The 19,793-nt window shown below is 43.8% G+C and overlaps 1 protein-coding gene across 1 annotated transcript in view; it reads right to left on the bottom strand.

Moving 5' to 3' along the window:
• Positions 1-19,793, bottom strand: part of LOC138247416 (trypsin-like) — a 76,258-nt gene that overhangs the window by 31,650 nt on the left and 24,815 nt on the right. The window contains exons 2-3 of the mRNA XM_069202052.1: positions 18,377-18,533; positions 2,927-3,180 (exon numbers count right to left, since the gene is read on the bottom strand). Coding sequence (XP_069058153.1) covers positions 2,927-3,180; positions 18,377-18,533 — 411 coding nt within the window. The remainder of the gene's footprint in view (positions 1-2,926; positions 3,181-18,376; positions 18,534-19,793) is intronic.

Here is a 19,793-nt window from a genome sequence, read left to right as displayed (position 1 = left end):
TTGAACCTGTACCACAGCTGCCCCATCTGAGCGGTGCAGCTGCTAATCCTCAGGTTTGGCTGGGGAGTGTTCCTGGATCTCCTTTGACCTGGGCTTGATAGTCATCCTCCGACACACCAAGCGTCCACACCACAGCGGGCCATGTCTCCTTGGGGCTGCTGAGCCCCGCCCACCATGTACCATCACTCTAGTCACTCTGCTTCTTTCCAGTAGGAGCAACCACCCTTCATCCAGGACACTGGGGGGAAATCCAGCCTGCCTTCTCCTCTGGGCAGCAGGATCCCCCATGAAGGGCTCCCGGGCCTGGTGGTGATTCTGTTCTCCATAATGAAGCAGAGCACCAGGGATTCTCAACAGGAGTTAATGCCTGCTTGTGCCCTGGGGGCACCTGACAGTGTGTGCCTCGTCCGAGCTCTGGGGAATAGTGCTGGTGTCTGCTACACAGGTTTTTTGTTTCTCCTGACCCATTCTCAATTGGGGTGAGGTTCCACTGAAGATTCCTCATGCTGCCAGTGAGGAAAGCACCAATGCTCCCCCGGGAAGGTCCCAAAGCCGGAGGGGGGTTTTGAAAAGAAAGCAAAGTGCTTAAAATGCGCACCACAATACGCTGACTTGGACAGGCCTGGGCACTCCACTCACCTCGCGCTAAATAGTAGGAAGCAGGGGTAAGGAGGACACACCACCCAGCCCCCTTGAAAACACTGGGGCACCAAATCAGGGTCTAGGCAGGCAGGGCAGCACAAAGGTCCTGAGCACAAGGTGGCAGTCCTTTTTGTGACCTAGTAGGCCAGAAGTCAGCATATCAGCAGGGCTGTTCCTGTGGTGGTTCCTGACCATTCCTTGCAGCAGCATCTGGTGTCCAGTCCATACAGTGTCTCAACTTGGACAAAGTCAGGAAACAGGCTGACAGCAGGGAAACAAGCAAAAAGCAATCCAGATGAGTCCTTTGGGCCACCCAGTAGACTCTAGGCAGTAGGGCAACAAAAGAAGAGCAGTCCAGATGAGTCCTTTGTGCCATCCAGCAGTCCCTCTGGCAGAGGTTTGGTCCCAGTTCCAAAAGTGCTCTGCCATCAGGGGGCAGAATCCCTCTACTTATACTTAAAACTGCAGTTGTCCAGGGGGTAACTTCAAAAGAGCCCTTTAAAGTGAAGCACAACACTAAAGTGAAACACAAAACCCTTTTAACCCAGCCCTGTCTCAGTACTGGGTAATCAGTCCTTTGCGTGAGGTCAGGAAACAGCCTCTTCACATGTAAGGTGTGAACAACCATCCCTCTCCCCAGCCCAGGAAGACTATTAGTATGCAGATGACTCTTCTGTCACACCCAGCTCCGCCTGTTTGATGGCTTTCTGGAAAGTATGCACCAAGTGGAGCTGTCACTCTGCCCCAGATGTGGATTAGAGTCAGGCTGCCAAGCACAAGAGTTATAACCTCAGAGAAATGGCTACTTTCTAAAAGTGGCATTTTTACAATGGTAATAAAAAATCCATGTACACCAATAAGCAGGATTTCTCACTACCATTCAAAACATACTAAACATGCCCACACTGCTCCTCATAGAGCGTAAAATACCCCTTAGACATATGAAAGGGCATTTCCAATGCAAGCCTCTGAGAGAGGCAGTATTCACAGCAGTGAGAAACCAAATAGACTGTTAGTCACTACTAGGGCAGGCCAAACAATAAGGCACATGTCTTACCTTTTACTTCTATAGTACCCTGGCCATTGGGCTACCTAGGGCCTATCTTAGGGGTTACCTATATGCAGTAAATGGGGAGTTCTAGGCCTGGCAAGTACATTTAGATGCCAAGCCACTGTGGCAGTAAACTGCACATGCAGGCCCTGTCAAGGCAGGCCTGAGACAGTTTGAGAGGCTACTTCTGTTAGGGGTGCAAGCCACGCTGCAGTCACACTAGTAGCTTTTAAATTTACAGGCCCTGTTTATAAGGGACACCACTGTACATGGGATTTACAGGTAAATTAAATGTGCCAATCAGATGTCCGCCAATCACACCAAGTTTAGAAAGGATAGTGCATGCTCTTTAGCACTAATCAGCAGTCATAAAGTGCCCAGAGTCCTAGAGCCAACAAAAAGAGTTCAGAAAAACAGGAGGGGAAGGCAAAAAGTTTGGGGAGGACGCTGCAAAAAGGTCCAGGTCCAACAGGTATGTAGAAAATGCTTTTAAATGTATGTTGCGTGCATGCTTGCAAGTAAGATGTGTTTTTGTGAGAAAGAGTATGTAATTGTGAACATATGTGTATAGGTAAGTATGTGTGTATGGGTGAAAGTGAAGGTTAAGGGGTGTGTGATGTCACTTGCTACCCCTGGCATTTCGGTGAATTGATGTCTATTGGTAAGACCCAATACATCATGTCTGATAGATGGTGCAGGCTCATACCAGTCACTTTAATGAACACCCAAGAAGTAAAATTTCCTATTTAAGGAAATTATTCACCTAAAACTACCCTTTGCTAAGTTCCAGAACATCAGGGTTTCGATTTAAGAAAAGTTTGACTTCTGGTTGCCAAATTACTGGAGTCCCCTTGATTGAACCAGTACAGCACCAACCAGCTGCATAGCATCTAGTTCCCCTTTTACACAAATGACAAAATGCAATGAAAATGTCAAGATCAGCAAGCTTTGCAGCTTGACTGCTTTTAAGTATTCCTCCATTATGTATGATATGCTACTTCCATGTCAATATGACGCAACCAATTTATGGTAACACACTTACTGCAGCGTGGCATTACCCAAGATATGGCATTCTACTGGAAATTGTCCCTGTGGATATCTTCACAGGGAGTGCAGAGAAGAATGGTACTACAAAGACACTTTAGAAGGAGATTGTACAAATGAGCTATTCATTTAAAAAATGGCAGATTACATACAACCAACATTTTTTTCTTCCAATGGAAAATGTGTCACCTTCAGGGCTGGTAAGCGTCCCCCATCCAGATACCACACAATTAGTTCCTTCGGGTACACAGCTGGTTGGCAGTGGGAGTGCACGTACATATTCATTGTAAACAGCGGGTGTAGCAAGTTTAAGTAGCATGATGTCATTCTCATAGGTCTGCTCATTAAACCCACTATGAGGGATGGACTTCTCGACAAAAGTGAACTGTTCAGTCTCTTCATAGTTTTTGAGGTTATGTTCTCCGAGACGGATCTGAAGGCTTCTAAAAGAAAATGAAACAATAATTTGACTTAATTAGCTAAATTAGCCATCAAGGTGGAGACATGTTAAAGATTCAAGAGCACAGGAGAATTTGCAGGCAGCATTATAGCCTTCATTCTCTGGTCAACCTCTGGTTCATCTCAGTCACGAGCCCAGTGAATGTTAAATGCTACTATTAGATATGCCCCCTTGATATGGGAACAAGGGCTAATAGTGGCCTGTTGTCTCAGGTCTATTTTAAGTTGATACTACATTATCCTAATCAACTCATGCATAAGAAAGTAATATATTTCAAACCTGATTTGTGGTAATAAACCCCAAGTGGCCCTGTGCATATCTTAAATTTGAATAACACCCTGTGTACATTACTCCTAGGCTTCTATACTGTGATTCTAAAACTCAGTCCCCTCAGTGTCTGTCTCTCACTTGGAGTACGTTTATAGCTCTCACCTTTAGCGTATGTATCTTGTACTTGGGTTGTATATCTAAAACCCATACTTGTACTTCATACTGTAAACATGTCATTAAGTGTATATTGCACTTTACTCTCCCTATGTATATATCTCATCTGAGATGTGTACTTTACACCCACGTATCTCACTTAAGATGTGTGAATCCCACAGTTGACTCACCGTCACTTGAACTGTATAGCTAATACATGTGAAATATGTATCTTCACACTTAAACCATACATATCTCACACAATGGTTGCATGTTTAATATTCAATTATGTGCATCCCACACTTATACTTTATCTCATGCTAGACAGTACCTTTGATGTACATTGCGTATCTCACTCCCAAGAACAGTATCAAATTTCCACAAATCCTGTCTTTAGATGAGTCGGGTACAAATAAAAACTATGGTCCACGTTTATTAAGATTTTGCGTTGTGGTTTGATAAATCTCACTTAGGTTTTGCTTCGCCCTTGCGCCCTCCTGCATGTAAGGTCACCTTGCATGTCCCTGTCTGGCTTGATAAATCTGGAGTAACTAGAGGCAGTGCAAATCACTGCCTTGAGTCACTCTGTTCAGGAAGGCGTTCCATGGGTGGAGCGTGGCTATTGTCATGTATCCACCCATTCATTTTGACACCTTCCTAGGTTTACCATGAGTAGTAGACCTGGTGTTAGAAACTGAGTTTCTGGTTGGCAGAGGCATGCACTCTGTCCAAGCAGGAACCACAGTCCTAGTCAGGGTAAGTCACAAAAATACACTAAATAAACCTGTGCTCACCCTCTGGGAGCTTGGCACAGATAAGTCAGGCTTAACTTAAGAGACAATGTTTAAAGTATTTGTGCAACACTTCAAACAGTAAAACAGTGATAAAACAACACCAAAATATACCACACCTGTTTAAAAACATAGCGCCTAATTTAATACTAAACAAGACCAAAACAACAGAAATCCAATAAGTAGAATTTTAGTTTTTTTTTTTTTAAGAATTAACTGCAAAATAGTGCTTAGAAGCAATGTGCGCCTATGCAGGTATCTGATTGCGCTGGACCTGGACAAAAGTTCCAGTTGAAGCCAACTGCAATGGAGTGCGAGTTGGGGTCAGGGACCAAGCTTGGCCCACTAAACAAAGGTACCTTAATCGGGTTGTGTCACTGCCAGGGAGATGCATGGCGCAGCTGAGTATATGCAACGGTATTGGCCCATGCAGTGGAGGCGATGCATCGATCTTCTCCATGCATTGGCAGTGATGCGCCAGTTCTGTGTGGGCTGTAACAGGGGAGTTGGAAGTCTTTTGTGTCCCTGAGACTTCAGGAACCAGGAGGCATGCCAGCAAGCCCCTGGAGTCACTTTGGTTCTGGGTTGGAGAGATGCCGGTCCAGTCCTTCTCACTACCAGGCTAGGAGGCCAGCAGGCAGCAGATCAACACCGCAGAGCAGAAGTCCAGCAAGGTCCAGCAGAATGTCAGTCCTTGTAGCAGCACAGCAGTCCTTCTTCCAGACAGAGTATCCACAAGTCTAGAAGTGTTCTGGGTTGTGGGTGTCCGAGGTCTATTAATTATACCCAGTTGTGCCTTTGAAGTGGAGGAGACTTCAGATAGAGGCCTTTGAAGGGCATTGCCCTTCCTGTCCTGAATCTAGACTGACTGCAAAGGGGTAAGCAGCACTTTGTGTGGGAACAGGACACAGTATATTCAGGTGTGTCAGCTCCTCCTTCCCATCCTGCCCAGGACGGCCCAGACTGTGGATGGCCCATGAGTCACACCTAAGCTACCTGTGCATATGGCTGTCTGGAGAGAATGCAAAAGCCCAGCTGACAACCACCCCAGATTTGTATTCAGAGACAGGCTGAAGGCACTAAATGGCTAAAGTAAGAAGATGACAATTTTCGAAAGGTGGCATTTTACAATTACAATTTAAAATCCGACTTCACGATAAGTTGTGATTTTGAATTGTGATTCCAGAGATACAAAACGTGGAGATCCCATCTCTTCCCAATTGAAAATTAGACTTATAAAATGTAATTAGGCAATCCCAATGTTATCCTATGTGAAAAATGAATGTCACTACTATGAAATGAAAAACATAAAAGTAAATGTCCTACTTTTTAATTACACTGAATCCTGACATTTGGCTGTCCAAGGCAAACCTTAGGGGTGACGTATATGTTTTAAAAAGAAGGCTTAGGATTGGCAAGAGGGTTAACTTGCCAGGTCGACATTGCAGTTTAGAATTACACACACAAGCTCTGTAATGCTAGGCCTGAGACATTTTTGAAGGGCTAGCTAGGTGGGTGACACAATCAGTGCCTCAGGCCCACTACTAGCATTTAATTTGCAGGCCCTTAGCATAGGTAGTGCAATTTACTAGGGACGAATAAGTATATTAAATATGACAATTGAGTATTATGCCAATGTTACCATATTTAAGCAAATAGCACAAGCACTTTAGCACTGGTTAGCAGTGGTAAAGTGTGCAGAATTTGTGGCAAAAGTTAGGAGGGAAACCACGCCAAGGATGCCAGGTCTAATACCACTTTCTCCTAATATTTACTCACTACTGAATTGGATTTTTAATTATTTAATTAATTAATTAAAAAATAGTGCTGATAGCTTATCCTACTTCGAAGTTACCAAGGTGATGCTTTTATTCTGTGCTATAATTTTCCTCATAGGACAGCTACATCCCTTCACTGTAAAAAAAACTGATTTCAAGGGCTAGTCACAATAGGTACATAGCAACACTAAATTCAAGTGCTACTTTTAAATACTAGGCAACCTACATTGTGGGCTACAAGTCCTAGGCAGAGGTGACTTATTTAATTTAATATTTATACATAGGTTTCTTTCCCTTGGAAAATAGTTATCTTGACAGCTTTGCCTGCAGGTTTAAAGGTATAGTAAAGCGCCCTTTTTGGATGGTCACCCCCACACTTTTTGCTCTAGATGCTGTTGGTTATGACTCTGAAACTGCACTGGAGCCTGCTAGCTGTTTTATTTTTCATTTTCAATTTATGTGGCAAGAAAAGTCCAGCTTGGAATTTTCAGAGCTAATAGCTCAAACTCGAGCAAACACAATACCAATTGCATTGCTAAAACTTGTTTACCTTTTCTGTGTGTCCTCTCTTTTAAAGCCTACACAGAAAGAGGAAAATGCCTCAGAGGATTGTTTTTGCGCTGGAATGTGTCCCTTCCTACACAAAAACAATCCTGCATGCAACACAGGTCCCCTGGCATCATGATGCAAGGTGCCTGCATTGGCACTAGGCAGCACATAGTGTGGCTGCACAAGCAGAGGACAAGAATGCGCCATAGAATTTTAAATATGGTGCATTCCTGCCCTCTTCCTGTTATGCACCGTAGTGCAGTAAGGTGCCTTGCTGCACTGTGTTGTGGGACATGTTGATATATCTGCCCACAGGTTCTTTGCATTCTCTCCTCTCCTTTAACAAAGACAGAAGACGTGTTAGTTCAGTGGAGTCTTGGAAATCTCTCTCAGTTCCCAGACATTGGGGGTTCCATACAACTGTACTTTGAACACCTGTCAGTGTTTCAGCTGCTGCTGTGGTGCTGCTAGGCCGATTGTACTGTTTGCTGTATTAATGAATACGATTTATTCATACAAATCTGGATCAGGAAGTGCTTCACTAATTACCACCACCCCTAATCTATAACTTACTTTCTTACACTACACATTCACAAACTAGTCACTGTGCAAGGTGCACATTCTGGTTTGCAAATAGGTCTTGGTACATCAGACCCTAAGATATTTTACATTTGCAGTTTCTGAAGTTGAAAGTGGAAAACATAAATCAGTGCCTTTTTTCTGATAGCTGTATTGGTAGGAGGAACACAGGGAAAACTAGGGGGGCAGAAAGTGCCTGGTTCCTTTCTTAACGACAACTGCTCACATTCAGGAATTCCGATGCTGTGTTCTTTGCTTGTTCTACGTCTAGCCCATAATCCTTTTTAAATACCTTACTATGTTTGTGTAGAAGGGTGCACAGCCTGTCAATTCCTTCTCCAGTCACAGCATGTACTGCACTTTTTCCCTGCCTTTTTCCTACATTTTGCCCTTCACACCATCCATGACACTAGTCAGTACTCTACTCTCCATCAATCTAACCAATCCATAGGCAACTGTGAACTAATTGCAAGCCCTAAAGCCAATCTAAGCTGACCCTGCTCGCACCCCAACCTGGGAATAATATTTGCTGTAATGTTAGGAGGATAATAAATTAGAGGGGGTGTGCTTAAAAATTGTGGTTGGGATGAGAGGCCTGTAGAAATATTAGTTACAAAATTTCCCCTTAATGGGAACCATTGTAGCACTTGACACTCTTAGGGCAGGGAAGCAGAGCAGTTCACCATCTACTCAGGGAAGGTGGTGTGGGCTAGTAATCAGCATGCTTGAATGTACTAATAACACTCAATAAATGAATGTCCAGTCAATGCTTTCTCTTGAGAAAAGGAAGAATTGCATTTAATACATCCACACCACTTAATACTATGCACTCAATTATTATATATATATATATATATATATATATATATATATATATATATATATATATATATAGAGAGAGAGAGAGAGAGAGAGAGAGAGAGATTCACTGAAAAAAACAAAGGTTACTGGGGCTTTATAGTTAGGTTCTGAATTTACTTACAAACCACAGAAATTCAGCAGCTACAGTTAGAATACTTTTAAGTAACTATACCTTGCACCCTAAGATAGATATAACTCATACCTTTGCCATGCACAGTTTTCTTATAAGAATTTTATTGCAATTGTTGCAGTGATAATATCAAAGATGCGATACAAGATCTCATCATCTCATCAATGATAAAGTATATGGAGGGCAGTGCAGGTTGGTCACAGGGCCTGTCTCTGTGAGTGGGTGCGTGAGTATTTGAGTGGGTCTGAAAGTGGGTGTGTGAGTCTGAGTGGGTGTGAGCCGATGCATGAGTCTCTAAGTTCATGTATGAGTGAATGAATTAGTGTATGAATGGGTCTGTGTTTTTTCTTTCAAATGTTTCTATATCCTGGAATAATTATTTTAAACCCATAATTTGCTCCTAAAACACACCAATATCACATCCCTGGGGTCAGGATACCTTCACCCTTACCCCTTATGCCACTTTCAATTTGGATTTTCAGCCCAGGGGACATGTCCTGTGAAATAAAATGGCAGCCGCAACTTTCTACTGAGGTTACGGTCAACCAATTGCAGCGCTTCGTTTCACACGCACTTTCGTGAAAAAAAAGTACTGTGGCCAGAGATATATACATTTATTTTCCATTTACTATCTCGAAAACTACTTTATGGATTTACAACAAATAAGTGAAAGAGTGACCTGCGTACTGAGTGAACTAGCTTTCTGCCAGATTTGGTGTAATTCTGTCCAGCGGTTTGGGCTGTAAACATGGGAAACAAAACTTTTTTTTACCTTCCCTTTTTCTCTGCCCCTGCTTGTAGGATCACCCTGAAACTTTCCATGCGCAACAAGATTGACTGCTACCCTTTTTGTGGAAAATGTCACTAGGATTCGTCAAAAAGTGCCAAAGATACAGGCAAGTCAAAAAATGCATATGGTCCTAACTATAACTGCAGAGTGGCGACTGCCACTAGGTAATATATATATATATATATATATATATATATATATATATATATATATATATATACATACACATCACAGTACACCCACATATTTCTAAAAAGAACAACAAAATGACAGGGGGTATCACTTAAACAAGCCTCTTGGCTTTGTCGAACGTTCATCATGTTAACATAAGCCAAGTAATCCACATGGTCATTATAACACATAATCAATAACTGGTAGACCTGACATTGGTGTGGTTTCACCTAACTCTTTGCCCTCTAACCTCCTGTTTTCTGACTCATTTTTGCTGGCCCTCTAGGATTCTGCGCACTTTACCACTGCTGACCAGTGCTGAAGTGCATGTGCTCTGTACTCTAAAACGTGGTAACATTGGCTTACCCACAATTGGCATATTTAATTTACTGGTAAGTCCCTACTAAAATGTACTAGGTGTGCCCAGGGCATGTAAATTAAATGCTACCAGTGGGCCTGCAGCACTGAATGTGCCACCCAGTACAGTATGCCTGAAACTTGCCTCAGGCCTGCCAATGCAGAGCATTTGTATGCAGTTTTAAACTGCCATTTCGGCCTGGCAAGTGTACACAATTGCCAGACCCAAATCTTCCTTTTTATTACATATAGGTCACTCCTAAGGTAGGCCCTGGTTAGCCCCAAGGGCAGGGTGCAGTGTATTTAAAAAGAGGGACATGTACATCTAAGTTTGTCATGTCCAGGTAGTGAAACACTCTTAAACATGTTCTTCACTACTGCAAGGCCTGTCTCTCCAATAGGCTAACATTGGGATTGTCTTAATACATCTTTTATGTGAAATTTCCATTGGAAAGCGATAGAAATATGGAGTTTGGTGTTGATGCACTCACAATTCAAAATCACCATTTATGGTGAGGCCGGATTTTAAATTGTAAGTTTGAAAATGTAACTTTTAGAAAGCTGGTATTTTCTTGGGGGAATGCTGGATGGAAGGAAATTTGCGGCTCCTTTCAGAAGCCAGAACTTTCTATCACCAAAATGTGAGGAAAAAGTTTGTTTTTTTTGCCAAAGTTTGAGGTTTGCAAAGGATTCCCGGTAACAAAACCAAGTGAGTGCCCAACAAGTCACCCCATTCTGAATTCCCCTAGGTTTAAAAAAATGTATAGGTTTGGTAGGTATCCGTAGGTGGCGGCAGAGCTAGAGTCCAAAATCCAGAGCTAGGCACTTTCCAAAAAACCCGTCAGATTTCAATGTAAAAATGTGATGTGTCCATGTTCCGTTTTCTGGTGCGGGCACTAAGCCTTCTCACACAAGTGAGGTACCATTTTTAGCGGGAGACTTGGGAGAACACAGAATATGAGAACAAGTGTTATTGCCCCTTGTATTTCTCTACATTTCATCCTTCCAATTGTAAGACAGTGTGTAAAAAAGACGTCTATTTGAAAATTGCATTGTAATTAACATGCTAATATGGCGAGCCCGGAATTCAGAGATTTGCAAATAACCACTGCTTCTCAACACCTTATCTTTTGCCCATTTTGGGAAGACAAAGGTTTCCTTGATACCTATTTTTCACTCTTTATATTTCACCAAATGAGTTGCTGTATACCCGGTATAGGAAGAAACCCCATTACAAAGTGCAGCCACTTTATTGGCTCTGGGTACCTAGGGTTCTTCATGAACCTACAAGCCTTTTATACCCTCACAACTAGAGGAGTCCAGAAGACGTAATGGATCTATTTTTATCCTCAGTTTCAATATTTGTTTTATTTTGTAGGAAACCTTGAAGGATCTACACAAATGACCTCTTGCTGAATTCAGAATGTTGTCTACTTTTCAGAAATGTTTAGCTGTCTGGGATCCAGCATTGGTTTAATACCCATTCCTGTCACCAACTGGAAAGAGGCCGAAAGCACAAAATGTTTTAAAAATGGGGTATGTCCCAGTAAAATGCCAAAATTGTGTTGAAAAATATGATTTAATGGTTCAAGTCTGCCTGTTCATAAAAGTTGAACAGATGGTGATTTTAGCACAGCAAACCCTTTCCTGGTGCTATTGTCAGGGAAAAATACACAATCTTTCTTCTGCAGCCCTTTTTCCCATTTTTTTTTTGTAAAACAAAAAAATTGCTGTATTTTTGCTAATTAATTGGTCTCCTCCAGAGGAACCCGCAAACTCTGGGTATCTCTAGAATTCCTAGGATGTTGGAAAAAAAGGACACAAATTTGGCATGGGTAGCCTATGTGGACAAAACGTTATGAGCATCTAAGCGCGTACTTCCCCAAATAACCAAAAAAAGGCCTAGCACCTGATCAATCAATCAATCAAAAAAATGTATAGAGCGTGTTGGGGAGGGAGTTCCAGGTTGTGGGGGTGAGGTAGGAGAAGGCCCTGCCTCCTGTGGTGGTTCAATGGATGCAGGGGACTGTAGCTAGTGCGAGGTCGGCTGATCGAAGGTTGCAGGTGGAAGTGTGGAAGTTCACTCTTTCGTTGAGGTAGGTCAGGCCGGTGTTGTGGAGGGATTTGTGTGTGTAGATGAGGATCTTGAAAGTGATTCTCTTGTCAAACGGAGTTTGCGTTGGAATTTGAGTGTGGTGCCGGCGTAGAGGGCGTTACCGTAGTCAAGTCTACTGCTGATGAGTGCATGGGTGTGCATGCAATGAGGGCGGTTTCTGTGATGTGATTCTTGCAGAACCCGGATTGTGAGGGGTCAAGAGTGTTGTTTTCTTTAAGGAAGTGATGTAGGTGGGCATTGAATAGTTTCTCGGCAACCTTGGCGGGGAAAGGGAGGAGGGAGATGGGGCGATAGTTGGAGAGGATCTCCGGGTTGGCTTTGTTTTTTTTTAGGAGAGCAGTGATTTCCGCTTACTTCCAGGGGTCTGGGTATGTGGCGGAGTCGAAAGAGGAGGTGATTATGTTTCGGAGTATGGGGGCGATGGTTGTGCTGGCTTTGTTGTAAATGTGATGTGGACAGGGGTCAGAGGGGGATCCGTAGTGGATGGAGTTCATGTTATTTTCGGTTTCTTCGTGTGTGGTGGGGGCCCAGGTGGTGAGTGTGGTGGGGGGGTCGTGAGTGGGGGTTGAGTTGGGTGAGTGAGGGGTGTGTGTGGTATGAGGCTGTTGTGGATGTCCAGGATTTTGTGGTGGAAGTGGTTGGAGAGGGCGGTACATAGGGGCTGTGTGTGTGTGTGGGGTCTATGTTGCTGGCTTTGGGTTTGGCTAGCTCTTTAATGATGGTGAAGAGTTCTTTGCTGTTTTGAGAGTTGTTGTCAAGGCGTGTCTTGTAGTGATCTCTTTTGGCGGTGCGTATGAGTTGGTGATGGGTGTGAATGGTGGCTTTGAGGGTGGAGAAGTTGGTTGTAGAGGGTTTTTGTTGCCAGATTTTCTCCGCTTGGTGGCATTTGCGCTTGGAGTCTTGGAGTTCGGGGGTGAACCATGGGGAGTTCTTGATGTTGTGGGTGGATGTATTTTCTGAGGGAGGCTAGTGTGTCTGCGCAGGTAGTGATCAATTTAGAGAGGTTGTGTGCTCCTGCGTTGGGGTCGTTGGTGTGGGGGGGTGTTGTGAGCCAGTTGGGAGTTCAGGCGTTCTGTGGGGATCTTGTCCCACATGCGGTAGGGTGTGGTGTGTTGATGGTGGTGTGTGGGGGGTTTTGTGAAGGAGAAGTGGACGCAGTGGTGGTCAGTCCAGAGGAGTTTGGTGGTGTGGGTGTAGGCTATGAGTTGGCTTGAGGTGAAAATTGCATTGAGCGTGTGTCCTGCTGAGTGGGTGGGTGCGGTGACCAGTTGTTTGAGTCCAAGGTTGGTGAGGTTGTCTATGAGGGAGGTATAGTTGTAGTCTTGAAGGTTCTACTAGTGAAAGTTGAAATCACCGAGGAGGATGTAGTCTGTGGAGGTGAGGGCGTGCAAGCTGATGGTGTTGGTTACGTGTCGCAGAAGGCGGGGCGTGGTCCTTATGGTTTGTATATTAGTGTACCTCTGAGGGTGGAGTTGTTGTTAATGTGGATTAGGAAGTGCATGTGTTCTGTGTTGTCGATAGTGTCCTGGGAGCAGGTGGTGACTTTGATTGTGTCCCTGTGTAGGATGGCGATGCCACCACCTGGCCTGTTGAGGCGATCTTTGCGTTGGAGTTTGTATCTCTTGGGGGTGGCGATGGCTATGTCGGGTTCCGAGGAGGGGTTGGTCCAGGTTTCCATGAGGAAGGCGATGTGTGGTAAGTGTGATGTGATGTGGTCCCAGAGTTCTATGGCATGTTTGTGAAGGGAGCGGGTGTTGAGGAGCAGGCAGTTGAGGTGGTTGTGGTGGATGGTGTGGTGTGTGAGGGTGTTGTTGCGGGGTGTGTTCTGGTTGTGGGGTGGTGTGCTGCGGGGCTGGTTTGTGGGGGTGGGGGCTGAGCAGGTGTGTATTGCATTGGGGGTGTTGTGTTTGTTGTCGGGGGAGTCGATATGGTTGGTGTGTGGTGTGAGGGATGACGAGCAGGAGAAATGACAGGTGTGGCAGGTGAAGGGGCCATGAGTGTGTGTGGGGCTGGAAAGGGTGCAGGTTGGGCGAGGGCCTGAGTTGAGTGAGTGGAGGGTGAGGGGGGAGTAGATTAGTCTGAGGGGGCCAGGGGGACTGGCGCTGGTCGTGGCCTTGGCGCAGAGGGGCTTGCCTTTGGGGCGGCTTCGGTGTCCGCGCCGTGGCTGCCATAAATGGGGAGGAGGGAGGGAGTGGCAGCTGGGAGGAGGGAGGTCTGGGTGAATGGGAAGGCTGGGGGGGTGGGGTCGCAGGGATTAGCATCGGCGGGAAAAAAACAAAAGGAAAAACGGACGGTGAGGAGGTGGGGGAAGGCGGGAGGGGCCACAGGGACGCAGCGGCAAGGGGAAAGAGAAAGAAGATGGGAAACGGACAGTGAGGCGGTAGGGAGGAGGCGGGAGGGGCCTCGGGGGCGCAGCGGCAAGGGGAAATAGAAAGAAGATGGGAAACGGACGGTGAGGAGGTGGGGGGAGGCGGGAGGGGCCGCCGGGATGCAGCGGCAAGGGGAAAGAGAAAGAAGATGGGAAACGGATGGTGAGGAGGTGGGGGGAGGGGCGGCGGGGACACAGCGGCGGGGATTTAAGCAAAAGGGAGCGGCGAAGTGGAGGCGGTGCGGGGTGACGGTGAGATGAGCGACCTGAGGGGGAAAGGGCCTGGCAGCGAAGGGGTTAAAGGCTCAAACCTGTCCCATTACAATTAGTTCCATCATCAGCTTCAATTCTCTACATGAGAAGCCCCCGCACCAGGCCACCAATTGTAGGCCACCACCCATGTTCAACCAGCTGGAGAAAGCTGACTGTGCTCATATGCCCAGACTCCCATCCCCCTCATGTCTTAGTCACTACAGCGACTTCATTAGATTGTAAAATGTCACTGAAGTGCTTTGAACTTATTAAGACATTGCTAAAATGTGGGCAAGTCCTGCCACCTGGTTACCAGTAGGTTGTGGGCTGCTTATCCCATTTTAAGAGGAAAGTTTATTCAATCAGTTTGAGGTCATGGGCTAAGCAGAGCACTCTGAAGTATCATGCATTTGCCATCATCATAAGATGGGGTTCAAGGTGCCAGCACAAAGGGGGTGGAGTCATAAGCACAAGGAATGGAGTCATGAAACATAATCTGACAGTCAACCTAAACATTTATTTTTTAAATACTCTGTCACAAAGAAATTGGCCACAAGGAACAACGTGACAGTAAATCTGTTCTCGCTTAATTGGTTGCAAAGTCTGAATTTTAAAATATCTTATAGGGTTAAGATACCTGCTGCAGAGCACTTTGCCTACCCAATAAACTTCAGGGAATCATAATAATAATGGTAATATAACTCGGTGGTTAGTGTATTTGTTGGAGAGATCTGTGTTGTGTCTAGTCACTAGTCACTAGTTTGACTCATATAGTAGCATGGAGGATTAAAGTGTATCCTGCAAAGTGCATCTGTAACCTGCAGATGACACATTTTGTTATGTATGGAGATGAGAGGGGTACTTCCTTTTGTCACAGATATCCTTTTAATAATTATATAGCAGAGTCAGCTATGAACTGGCATTAGGGACCTCCATGGAAACTGCAACGCATGCGTTTAGAATCTTTTTGTTTTTTTCTCATCTGTTGTTACTATAAGGCTGCTACAAAGGGTTTCTTCAACTAGTAAAATTATAAGGCTGCTTTGGGTAGTAAAAATGTCTTACTAGTACAGACAACTAAAAGAAATTTGAATTTCTCCAGACCATGCACTGTATAATCCCTACCAGTAAAGGTGATGTGGGACTACCTCAATCTTCAAACCTTAATTGTTTTATGTAACATCCTTACACACATATGATTTATTGTCAATGAATAATGTGTGAGTGTGTGAGTGTGATGTAAAAATGCTCTGATAGCTGGACTAGCATGATTTAGTGTCCCATACATTTATGCATCAAATATATATCTGTTAAATAAAATATAAAGCAGTTTGCAAGCATATTAATCTCTGTTTGCAGGTGGCTATATTTACTGGTAGCAGAAGCCACTTTTATGCAAACAAATTAAAGTATTGCTTGCTAACTGTATTCAGTTAACTGCAACTTTCTCTCTCTTGACGTTACCGTGACCGACTAGGCCTTAAGCACAGCAAAACTTTTTAGAGGGCTTTGCAATTTTCAGAATAAAATGTACTCAAGTTGTTCCCATGTTTTTTAACAATTTTAGGTATCCTATATGCCGTGCTAGTTAGAATAGGCGTTTGTTTATGCTGAGAACTGAGAGATTAGGCAACAGTGATTGCAAGTTGGCAGTGGACAAGCAGCACGTGGGAATGGGAGAGGGACTCCTGTACCAGGCAGACCAGAGCGCCGTAACATTCTATGTAGTGCAGCTCTGTACTTGTTCATTGGATGATGGTAATGTGGGACGTTTACCTGCGACCAGGAGACAATGCACCCCGATTGGCCCATATGGAAGGAGTTGGTGGGCAAAATATCCAGAAGCTTCTTTTTTGCATTCATTGTGTGATTCTTAGTATGTTTGGAAGATACTGACCTGACTTTGCTGAGGGTAGAACTATGCTGATTACCCCTACTTGTGGTGTTGAGCTTCTTTCTTGAGCCTCTTCCGTGTGCACCATAACTTGGTTCAGCAGATGCTCACACCTTCCTCTTATACTCCTGTTGCACTTTTGATGCTTTATTTAGATTAGAGAAGCTCTTTTATGGAACCAATCTATTTTCTTTTTTGTGCATTATATCTTGTTATATTTTGCATCTTCTTTTTTATAATATACTAAGGGCCAGATGTAGGTATGTTGGGTTTTGCGACTCGCAATTTGCAAGTCACAAAACCTTATGCAGAACAGTGTCCCTGATAATGTTTGCGACTCGCAAGGGGGTCGCAAATGCCCACGTCATGAATATTCATGAGGTGAGTCGCAATTTGCAACCCCCTTGAGAATCGCAGCACTCACAGGGATGGTTTCCTTAAAGGAAAACGAGATGCATTACAGAAATGAAAAATGAAATGTTTTTGTTTCATTTTTTCTGAAAAAAGTTTGCAATTCCATTCACAACGGGGAAGGGGTTACCCATTTCAAATGGGTGCAAACTGCGATTGCTTTGTGACCGCGTTCGCAGTCACAAAGCAATCCTGCATTGTAATGCGACTCACAATTAGGAAGGGGGCACCCTTCCGGTTACCGAATCGCAACACGGGTTTTGTGCATTGCAAAGTGTTTGCGACGTGCAAAATGCTCCCTACATCTGGCCCTAAGTGAGAGTGCATGTCTAAATTGATATATGCTTAATTCATAAATTGTTTTATTGATTGATGTGTGATTATTGATTGATGTGTACCTTCGATTGTTCATAAACCCTCATTGTTTGAAAACTATCTTCTCCTTCTTTCGCCTTGCTATGATAAACAATTTCTGCTGATGCTAGCTCTTTTTATACATTTTCAGTCAATAAAGGTCCATATAACTAGTGGCACAGTCTGATAGATGACTACACTAGAGTTTTGAGGAACAAGAAAGTGGGAGAGAAATCTAGAACATATACCCTAGACAGATGTAAGATCTCAGGTAGTGAGAGCTAACATCATAGCAATCATATCTTTAAATAAAAAATAACGAGTAAAAGGCCACTCAGCTAGAGACTGAAGCAATATTCAGATTTCTCTAGCTAGAAGAAACTGGCAGGGAGGGATTTCACAGTAACAATTCAGGTAATAATACTGTCCTTGGTACAAGCGGAGGGGCAAAAGGCATACACGTAATCAATAGTGCTAGTGTACGTTGCTGACATGGTTCACCCTCACAGAATAAAGATTGCCACCAGGTAAAGAGAGGTATCTAGTGAGATCACGCAAAATGATGGGCACCCCTGGAGAATATGATGCCTAGCCCCTGAGCCTCCCATATTAATTGGCGTTAGGGTAAATAGGGTGGAAGGTCCCTGAAGGATTGGTGCCCCAAACAACAACTGCATCGCAGCAGCCTGCACTATTGCCCTAGAGGTAAGGCTTGCAGGACAATTTCAAGAAATGTTTATGCCAGCTACATTAGACTTTTTAATGGTGGCCACCTTGCTATTCAGGCAATTAATTGTGATTTTAAATCACGGTTTTGAACGTTCTGACTCAATCGACGAAATGGTGTACCAAGTCAAAATAAAGTTTGTAGGGGCATATTTAAGAAAAGTGGCGCTGCACACACTTTTCTTGCACCCCATAGTGCCCACCTAATGCCTTCATTTGTGCGCCATATTTAAAATATGGCGCACCATGATGGTAATTAGAGGACTAGTGTCTGAATTTTTCACGCTAGTCTGCCACTTTGCAGGATTAGAGTAAAAAATTCTGACGCTAATCCTGCAATGCATCCAGAGGCCCGTTGACGAAAAAAATGGCACAAGAAAATATTACAAAGGGTTACAAAGTGGCGCAATGCATGCATTGCGCCACTTTGTAAATATGGTGCGGCGTTTTTGGTCTTCTAACGCCCCATTGAACTTTAGAGGTTGATTCACTTTAAAATCTGTGCAGATTATTTTAACCAGTCTGACTGGTACCTTGACTAAACTAACACATAATGTAAACTTTTGTTGCACATATGTTAACCCTTCTTCATCCAATTTCAATTGCAGCAGATGCCTAGGACGACTTACTTCATCTGGCAATGCGCTGCCGTCAGCACCCAGCAATTGTTGATGAGTACACCGCCGCAGATATGCTTGTTGATGTAGTAAAGAGAAACTTGCCAGGGCCTGGAGTGGGCAGGGCACTCATACCCTCCAAGGATCTTATCATGTGCTTGTGCGACAGCTGCAAAAGAAGACATGAACTTTTATCAGCCTCAATGTAGAGCAATTTACACTTTTCGTCTATCTCTTTTCTCCTCGTTCCTGTGTATTTTTTCTTTTATAGCCTGCTTTACTGAAAGGATGGGTTTTAATATCTGCCCCTAAAAGTCTTTAACTGGCTGAATGAAACAAAAATGAAAAATCTATTTCAGATTTTTTTTTTTTTCAATTCCACTATTGTTTTGGTACGGCCTAAATAGTTAACAATCACTTTTGTGGGGGGAAGACTTCACTTATGCCTTAACTTCCCAAGGCTGATCCTGGTTTTTATCATTGAAACTGGGTTTCGACCAAGCAAGATGTATCAAAATTAAGTAAATTAGGTGCCCCCTCCCAAATTAATCCAAATTTCAAAATACAAAATAACGAAGAGACAAAAGACAAAAGAGAAGCAGGGGAAATATCATATAGTGTGTCTCTAAAAAACGATCTAATTTAAAATGCCTTGAAGGGGAAACAGCAAAATACCAATTAAAATGATGCTCCACATGCCAGTGATTGGCTCAGTATGCCAGCCTTCCAGGTTTGATTGCCAGTGCTGAAACTGTACAGGGCACTGACTGATGCTCACTTTCATAGGGATTGCCAATGTCCTAGTTTGTTGAGCTGTCTGTCATAATAAAGAAACTGGTATGATGCTGTTGTCCACCTTTCCCCAGTATATTAATGCTGCTTTAATATCTACATTTTACACCACCACGTTCACACCAAATCGAGTTCAATTTCTGCTATAACCTATTCAGGCACATAAAGCCCAATAGGCATGTCATAATTAACAATCTCAGACCACTACTGCCCACACCAGGTAAACCTCTTTTGTAATACTAGTATCCATTACTAAACTCCAGAATACAAAATAAATGCCACTCTAGTACCCATAATCTCTTCTGGGGTGTAAAACTCTGTTGTGATGCTAGTCTCTACTGCTATCTGCACGTAAAACATTACTGACAAACCAGTGTGTGTAATTTTTCCAGCACATTTTTTCACCTTTCCATCACAGTGTTCTTATTTTCACCCTGTATGTAAAACACTATTGCCTCTCAACAGTTCACCATTGCTTCTTGGATGTAGAACAACAATGTTTCTCCATTGTGCACAGCATTTTACACAATCCATGCTAGTTGTTAAAAAAAAACACTCACCATCAATCCCAACTCAAAGGGCATGCCCGTCTTCCATGCTAGGTGCACTACCCCAGTTCTCGACCCATTTAACCCCT

The sequence above is a fragment of the Pleurodeles waltl genome, chromosome 7, assembly GCF_031143425.1.
Source record: "Pleurodeles waltl isolate 20211129_DDA chromosome 7, aPleWal1.hap1.20221129, whole genome shotgun sequence".
Lineage (NCBI taxonomy): Eukaryota > Metazoa > Chordata > Amphibia > Caudata > Salamandridae > Pleurodeles > Pleurodeles waltl.
Note: the sequence above shows the minus strand (reverse complement) of the source record. Positions and strands in the feature narration are given on the sequence as shown.